The 8,851-nt window shown below is 37.3% G+C and overlaps 1 protein-coding gene across 2 annotated transcripts; it reads right to left on the bottom strand.

Moving 5' to 3' along the window:
* Positions 1-4,818: 4,818 nt before the first annotated feature.
* LOC106767740 (uncharacterized membrane protein YuiD-like) lies at positions 4,819-7,898 on the bottom strand. 2 transcript variants are annotated; one of them, XM_014652687.2, is made up of 5 exons: positions 7,668-7,898; positions 7,403-7,559; positions 6,664-6,714; positions 6,439-6,531; positions 4,819-5,188 (listed from the first exon to the last, which is right to left on the bottom strand). In XM_014652687.2, the coding sequence occupies exons 1-5, from the start codon at positions 7,763-7,765 to the stop codon at positions 5,120-5,122; spliced, it is 468 nt and encodes a 155-aa protein (XP_014508173.1). In that variant the 5' UTR covers positions 7,766-7,898; the 3' UTR covers positions 4,819-5,119. The 2 variants fall into 2 exon arrangements, with proteins under 2 accessions (XP_014508173.1, XP_014508174.1); XM_014652688.2 differs by having other exon boundaries at positions 7,403-7,567; positions 7,668-7,764.
* Positions 7,899-8,851: the final 953 nt, after the last annotated feature.

Here is an 8,851-nt window from a genome sequence, read left to right on the forward strand (position 1 = left end):
TTTGTAAGTCATATAATTGACTTCCTGATCGGGTGCTCCGAAGGGAGGAACGGTTGATGTTCGATGATTAACTTCATTATTTCTAAGTCAGATAATTGACTTCCTGATCGGGTGCTCCGAAGGGGGGAACGGCTGAAGTTAAACAATTAACTTCGATTTTCATATAATTGATCCCCGGTCGGGTGGAAGGAAGAGGGAAACGTAGGGAAATAAACTAAGTTACTCTCATTCATACTTAGCAATTCGAATAATTGATTTTTTCTAAATCTCGACAACCGGATAACAAAGTAGGAGCAAAGAGAATAACATGGCAAGCAACATAGTACTTCATACAAAACGCAATCTCACACAATTGTTCAAGTACTTAACTACTGACAGTTACGATCCATACAAAAGGCATACACACGGTCAAGGTAACAGAGTTTTTTACAGCGATACTTAAAACATTTTGATTAAAGGGGTTTAGTGATGTCAGGTGCAACGTTGGACTGGTCGGGTGGAGTCTGGTTATCAGCCGGAGAAGCCGAACCACAAAGATCAACGAGAGCCCCATTCGCTAACACCTTCATTATGTCAAAATCTGGATGTTCAAGTGGGGTGTTGAAAAAGTAGTGGCATTGCCCTATCCCTTGTTGAAATCCAAGTTCGCGTTCCTCACAGACTTGATCCTCTAAGACCGACTTCTCTTTCAACAAGCTGTCCTGTTCTGCAAGAGCAGCTTCCTTGTCCTTCAAAAGCTCGGTATTGGCGGATTTTGCTTTCTCAAGATCACTTTGAAGAGTATCAACTGAAGATTGCAAGGAACCCACTTCTTTCTGAGAGGTGTCCAGGGCAGCCTTGGCTTTAATCTTAGCATCCTCAGCGGCTTTGGTTATTTCTTCCACCCGAGCAGTCAAGGCATCGTTGTCTTTCTTCAAGTCAATTACTTTCTGGTTAGCAGCTTCCAACTCAACCACCAATAAAGGTTTGGTGGTCCCCGCAGCATAATTCATACATACGCCTGCACGCATCATGAGCTCGTAACCCATGTTGTACGCTTCACTGGGGGTCATGTTTTTGAAGGGGGCTCGTTCTTCAGGGGTCAGGTTGAACTGAACCCGATCGGCTACATGCACCTTTGGGTCTAAGGGGCCGGTCAGCAAGGGACCCTTCACCTTTTGTCTCTTCGGGGGAGAGGGAGTTTTTTCACTTGCTTTCCTTTTTTGCTTGGTCTTTTTCGGGGGTGGTTGAACCACCTTCACATCTTCCGCAGCTTCAAGATCAGTAATAGGAGGAACACCTCCAGTTGATCCACCGGCAGGGGAGGCCATTGACGTTCCTTCTCCAGCTTTCACCAATTTTTTCTTGCGGGCCATCAGGCGCGCGAAAGCTTCATGTTGTTCCATCCCGCTGAATAAATCTGCAATACAGAAGGCAATTTAGACAAGTTAATAAGCACCGTTCGGTCATAGGTAGGGTACAGAATCTTACCGAATACTCTACTCCTTAAGGTGTCATCATCTGTCCCGATCAGTTCAATTAATCTACGGGACGAGGTCTTTCTTGGCAACAAATCAACCTGGCTTATGACATCCAGCTCTGCTTCAGTCATGTCTGTTTTGGGCCAGGAGTCGATTCTGTTGGGGTTCTCGGTCCAGTACAATGGGAACTTTGGCTGGCCATTATCAAAAAAGTATTTTGGCCGACCGGCATCTCGGATGGCTATTTTGCAAAAATTAGACTTAAACTCTTTATATGAAGAGTTAAAAGGAGAAAACAATTGTTTATCCTTGGCAGGGATTAAGGATATCCAAGATCGGTTGGGGTTAGGCAAGGCACGAAAGAAATGAAGAAAAGATTTCGGTGTTGGTGTGAGTACCAGGCCATCACACAACACGCTGAAGGCTTGCATGACAGCCCATCCGTTCGGGTGAAGCTGAACGGGACTAATGTTCAGCTCTCTCAACACTCCCATTTGAAACTCAGAGAAGGGTAACCTAACGCCCAGATCACGAAATAGTGTAATATATGCATAGAAGAAATCGGTCGGAAAACCCTCTCGACCATGGCAGGCTCGCTCATTAGTTCGACAAACTACAAAGGTGTAATCATCTATGTCCCTAAGAGTACCTAAGATATTTATTTTTTCCAGCAAATGCCTAAGGGAGGCGGTAGAAATAAAGTATGGGGTATAGTTCTTAACCTCATGAGGTGCCCAATCGTATCCTTGTACTACGGGCGGGGGAAGGACGGATGTCCACATACGCGAATTGTCATAATTAAAGGCTACACTATTCCCGGACGAATGGGAAGAAGTATCAGAAGTAGACCCAGATGACGAGGGGGTGCCTACCCCATCATCATCATACCCCCGCCCTTCCCTCCTAGACCTATTAGATGATTGAGAAGATAGAGACATGTACCTGGAAGGACGATCGAGCTGACAGAGAGTTGGGTCGGGAATCAATCTACACTGTTGATCTCGTGCTCATCGTAGGGCTCTGATGGCTTCCGTTTTTTAAATTCAAATGTTAGCGGAAAATCAAACTTGTAAACCCCTTCGCGTACTGCAAACGCTTGGGGCTTGGGGGGCCTATGTATGATAGGGTAACCGGACACATGGGGATGATCGGTCACACCGGCAGTGTGATCGGGTTCGCTAAGGTAGTAGGGGAGCGCGTTAGCAATGAAGGATTTGGAAGAGTTGAGAGATTCGGGCATACCGACTGTATGGTCGGGTGGACCGGTTATATGAGCGGGGTACAGGAAAGGGAGTGGATAGAATGGTTAACATAGTGTTGAGATGTGAGAGGGTCGGGCACACCGGTTGAGTGGTCGGGAGAGCCGATGATATGATCGGGTAACATAACAGAAGAGTTGGTATAACGCTGAAGTGTAGAGATGAAAGCGCAAGTCAGGGCAAAAGTCCCGCCGAAGTATCAGGGCACGTTACCAGCAGTCGTGTTGTAGGGCGAGTTTCGTGGGATCATGGACCTTTGAATACGGACAGTTGCAGGAGAATCTCATGGAATCATGGGCCACTACTCAGGCGGTTACAGCCCATTACCACACAGGATACAGCCCATATCCAAACTTGTCACTTATAAATAGGAGGGTAAGCAGTCACGTAAAGGGTTGGATTTTTTACTCATTACTTTGATACTATAGCTGTAGCCTTGCTGACTTGATCGTCGGAGTGCTAACGTGCAGGTTGCAGCCGTTCGGGTAAAGAGAGATAAGAATCCTGAAACACTCAATTAGAGAAGTTCAGTTTGTCATCGTAATCCATAGGCGATCAGTGTCTTGGTCCCCATCCAAAACAAGTTGTTTGATTTTGTACGTGTTTTGATTCTGCATGTTTTCCTTTTGCTGCATTGACTGTTATACCGTTTGGTCTCTAACTCTACTGTTAGCATCTTTCAGCTTCTGTGCATTTCTTTTCTGCATTTACTTTCATTCACTAGATTTGCTAATAATACCGTACGGTCTTTAACACTTCATTGTTAGAGACTGTTCGACTTGTTCTGGTTCGCTTTTCTGATTGTAGTTTATGCATTCCGATCTAATTAACATTTTGTTTATGTAATACCGTTCGGTCATCTTCTGTATTAACTCATTCGATTTTCCATTCTCATTCCATTCGCTTGCTTGTCTTCATACTGTTCGGTTCCTAACAGGCCTCACTGTTAGTGTCATTCAACAAGACTTACTCGTACTGTTCGTACTTTAGTTCTTCCTTCCCTTTTCTATTCTCTGAACAATGGCCCTAAACTGTTTGGTCTCTAACACACTCATTGTTAGTACAGTTCGGCTTTGTGAATATCACCATTCGGTCTCTAACACACTCCTTGTTAGTATCGTTCGGCCTTGTGAAGAACATTGTTCGACTTCTTCGTTTTCACGTCTAGTTCAATTTTTTTAATTATGATTGGTTGTGTTAATTTCGTTTTGATGTTAGCTTAAGTGTATTGGTTGGTCATTAGCGAAATTGCAATGTTTCCTTTAGATTCCTAAGCTGGAAGTGTGTAATTTGCTGCTCTGCTTGGCATTCTATTAAATCTGATTGTGTTCTTGCAATGGGTATACGCTTAGTTGCCCAATTGGTAATTGAATCTTCGATTAGTTGATCAATCTGAATGGAATACATGGGATGGAATAGGTGTGTTGCATTCGCTTAGTTCGCAATTATGATAACATGATTGGTCTTCGCTTAGTTGGTTAATTCATGTAGGATTAGAGGATAAAGTAGTTTATTCATGATTTCTGTACTGTAATTGTCATTTTGTTGCTCTGATTTGGCTCAATGTTCAATCTGTTTTGTGCTTGCGATTGAGTATACGCTTAGTTGCCTAAATGGTGTTTAATCTTTGCTTAGTTGATTAGGTTGTATAGTACATAATTGATTGGATTTGTGCATTGCATTTGCTTAGTTTGTAATTTTGAAGACCAGATTAACCTTCGCTTGGTTGGGTAATTTGTGTTGGATTTGGGTTAGAGTAGTGGGAAATTGTTGTTAATCTGTTATTGGAAGCATGTAATTGAGCTAGTGACCAACCGTTTTAAATCTGTTATTTGCATTCACAAACTCTTCATCAAGCTCCCCTACACGTGTTCGACCTATTACTGAACCACATTTGGTCCTTGAGAGACGAATTAGGAGTCACTTCCTACTATTCTACTGCACTTAATTGATCATTAAATTTTAACTAATTTCATGAAACAAAAAATAGGGGATAACGGAGATGAAAACAGAATAATCAAAGGAGAAAATAAGAAGAAAGGATTCATGATATTGATGAAGGAGATGAAGAGGAAGAAGAGGAAAAGAAAAGAAAAAAAAAGCAAAAAGCCTAACACCAGCCCTTTATATTACTAAAACTTTAGTAGAATGAGTTTCTTTCTGTACCACTAAACTTTTTTTTTGTTTCAATATGAACTCAACCTACACTTAAATTCCTATAAAATACATGATTATTCCTTTTAGATACCTAACACCCACAAATACTAGTAGATTGTAACGCATGAAGTCTATTGCATTCAATTCTTTTTATCATGAGAACAGAAAAATGTTAAGTTGTTGAAATGCAAAGTTATTTTTGAGAGAAGAATTTGAGAGCAGAAAGTGAAGTGAAGAAAGGCCTCAATTTGTTGGGAAGGCTCTTAGAAGGCCAACTGCTGTTAAGAGTCCAAGTATTCCACCCACAATTACCTGCACAGCCATCATACAAAACAAAACACTAATTTACAATCATTTCTTCATCTTATCTCAAATTACTTTTTTATTCTCTCTTTTTCTAAAATTTCAAAGAGTACATGTTTGCTTTTACTTTCCTGCAATAGTGATCACAATAATGAGAGTGACGGTAAGAATGGTGTTATGCAATAGTAAAGGGTAGTTTAGGCTTTTCATATGAGTTTGCAAGTGTAGTTAATAATTGTGAAAGTGAAGGAAACAATAACAAAGGTTTCAGTTTAATTGACTAAAAAAAATATGATAAAAGAATTTACCATTCTCAATAAGTATCATTTGCAGCTTGTATGTATGAAAGAAACTTAAAATCAGTACTTTTAAGCTTATGATTTGAAGAATGTTTAATTTACTCTCTCTGTTAAATATCATTTTAGATTTTGGTCATTTGATTACTATTATTATTAGTAGTTTACATGACTACCTATTATGGTTTTCCTTTCAATGTAAACACTACTTTCTCAGAGAAATTAAGTAAACTACTTTCTCAGAGAAATTAAAAAGAATATTTTTATATTTAAAATGACCATATATAGATACACTTAATCCAAATTTTAAAAGAAAAAAACCATATAGCGCGACAAGCAGGAAATTTTTAAAGAAAATAAATATAAAAAATGAAATTAGAATTTTCCTTAAACTATAGTTAGTTTATCCGAAGGTTAAAAACAAATTTTGAAAATTTTGTATAAAATAAATTTTATAAAAAAAAAAAAAATTTCATTTTTCATTTTTCCTTTCTTGATTAAAATGCTAAAATTCAATAAAAAGATAGATCCACATAAACGATAAAAATAAGAAATGTAAAGACTAAAAATAATAATTTTTAAATATAAATACTAAATGAAAAGCTGGTATTTCTATAATGATTAAAAGAGTATGGACCAATTGAGTAAAATGAGGAAGGAAAGAAAGAAAGAAATAACTTTGCACAAACTAGTTATTAACTGAAGGAAATTATAATTCAGAGTGAACATATATACGAGAATGATAGGATTGTTGAAATTTTTTTCCTGAGATAGACACATGTGAGGAATGAATTGTTCATATAAATACCTCAAAAGTTGTAGATATCTCAGTCATTCACAATAAAAACTTTCAAACAATAATCTTGAAGCAGTGACCTTTTATGGTGCACTGAATTTCATTGGTTGAGCTTAGGTCCATCAAATAATTATAACTATAGAAACAATGCAATGAAAAATGGTAACCTGAGGGGGTGTGTGGCCAAGAAGTTCATGAAGTGGTCTTCTTTCAGCTAGAGGATGCTCAGCAGGAAGTTCATACACAATTTGGTTTAAAACCTGGGAAAATTCATTGATTCAAATTCAATAAAATTCACTGAAACCAACTAAACTAAAGGAGCAAAGCTTCTATGCACAGCAAGCAAAGACAACAAACAGAAAAAAATGGCATAGGTGCAAAAGGCATCAAACCTCTGCTTGGCGTCCTGCTTGCAATCTTACACCAGTAGCATCATACATCACCTGCCACCATTCTCTTTTCAGAAATTTATTTTACAAAACCATTGTTTAACACCGATGCATGTTTAATTGTTCAAGCAAATTATATTGACATGTTTGGTCAGATTTCTTCCCATGTCTTTCTTTTGTCTATTCATATCATACTTTAATCCCCTAGTTATTTAAAAAATATATACGAACACTTCTTAGAAATAGCATTAAACCCTTAATTGTATGAAACATTACAGAGTAAAGTAAACTAGTTGATAAATCTTGAGGCTCCCTTAGACTTTTAAGTTAGACTCTTCTTTTGTAATTAGTTTCTTTATTGAGAGTTGGACAAAAGAAAAGGCTGTCCATAAATTGGATTAAGGTGCACATCAAACAGAGATAGGTAAGTTAAGTTATCAAAGAGAAAAAGACCATCACGAGATCAATGTTGATGAAGTGAAAATCATCACTTTGAACTTAAAGCTTGAGGGCTCTGCCATCCAATCATTATATCATGTGTACAACATGGGAGGATGCTGTAATGTTTAAAAAGCAGGAGGTTGTATGCAATCTCAAGAAGAAACGACAATTATTTCAGTATAACTTCCGTAATTGTTTTTGGGACAGGTGCAGATATGGAGCAAGAATCTCAGGTCATAGTAATTAGTAAACAAAATATTAAGCAAAGAGATATTAAACAAAATATTAAATGAAGTCATACAGTAGAAGCGAAAACGAAGGAAATAGCAAAAAGTGGTCCTTCAAAGCCTTCTTGCAACCCAATGGCAGATGCAAGAGCAGTAACAGTAGCTGAATGAGATGATGGCATTCCACCAGACCCAACTAATTGATTAAGATCCCATCTTCTTTCTTTAAACCTGCATACCTAAGAAACATTAAGACTTTTAAAACATCTGATCATCTGATCAAATTGCATTTGCGTGTTAAGGAAACACAAAAGGAAGAAAAGAAAAGGGAATACGAACCAGGTGGTGAAGAACTTGATGGATTGGGCAAGGGCAAAAGCAACGAAAGCAGAAATTAGAGGGTAATTGGAAGAGATTGATGTGGTTGAAGAATGCATGGCTGCAACTTCATCCACAGAAACTATGTAAAATTGGAATGTGTATAGTCAAGGGATCTAGAAAGGTGAATGGTTGGTTGGGTTGCTTCCTTTTTCTTCCAAACGCTAACTAACGGTCATACTTGGCTCTCACACATGAATATACTTCTCTAGTTTAGAATCTTCAGGTACAATATCACGACTTTATTTTAAGTATAGAAAAATAAGATTTTTAAATTTAAGATAAAACTGTTTAGTATTTAGCTATTTTATTTTACAAAATATCTTTTACAAACTATAGTGTATCGGCTAATTTTACTTCAAAAGCATAATATTAACTTCCAAGTTCATATATTGCATCATAAAAACTTTAAATTAATAAAAAAATAATGTTTAATACATTGTCAATAAACATAAAAAACTAACTAAATACATTATTAATACTCTTGTAGTTTTAGTAACCTTTGATACAAATTATTGACCTGATGCATATTAAAATACCTCTACGCCAAAAACCTAAGAATATTTGTACCACTAAAGTATAAAGTATAAAGTATAAATGATATACCAGATTTGAAATATGGAGACAGTAGAAATTCTTCTTATCGGTCGAACAACTTTAAGGTGGACTAATTAGATTGTTGTGTGATTTGAATAAGGGGAAGTCCACTTGACGTTTAAGTCAATCAGAGACTTTCTAGTGAATAGTTGTGACTGTAAGTAATAATGATATTCTTGTACTTCCTGTGACAAGATGTAGTTACAGTCTTTCTTTTATGCCTACCAATAACACGTTAACGGGTCTTGTTATTATTAGCTGATTTTGTTTATATCATAATTAATATCATATATCTCATAAGTATTATTTTTTCCTAATTTTAGGAAGGTTAATATCATACAGATTTTGCACTGAGATCCTATGCTTATTAAACTGTTTTGGACCTCCCAACAACATTAATAATAGGTTTAATACCGCTTTTGGTCCCTAGTTTGGGAGGTTTTGTTCAATATGGTCCTACCTTTTTTTTTAGTAACAATTGATCCCACTTTTTGAAAAAACTGTTCAATTGACTCCCAAACTAGGGACCAAAAGCGGTATTAAGCCTT

The sequence above is a fragment of the Vigna radiata genome, chromosome 7 (assembly GCF_000741045.1).
Source record: "Vigna radiata var. radiata cultivar VC1973A chromosome 7, Vradiata_ver6, whole genome shotgun sequence".
Lineage (NCBI taxonomy): Eukaryota > Viridiplantae > Streptophyta > Magnoliopsida > Fabales > Fabaceae > Vigna > Vigna radiata.

Excerpts from the sequence above, each read along its gene's own strand:
- LOC106767740 (XM_014652687.2), bottom strand. The coding sequence starts at position 7,765 with ATGCATTCTTCAACCACATCAATCTCTTCCAATTACCCTCTAATTTCT. Across the intron at positions 7,560-7,667 it reads ATCAAGTTCTTCACCACCTG|GTTTAAAGAAAGAAGATGGG; the intron begins GTTCGTATTCCC and ends TTAGGTATGCAG. Across the intron at positions 6,532-6,663 it reads AAGCAGGACGCCAAGCAGAG|GTTTTAAACCAAATTGTGTA; the intron begins GTTTGATGCCTT and ends GAATTTTCCCAG.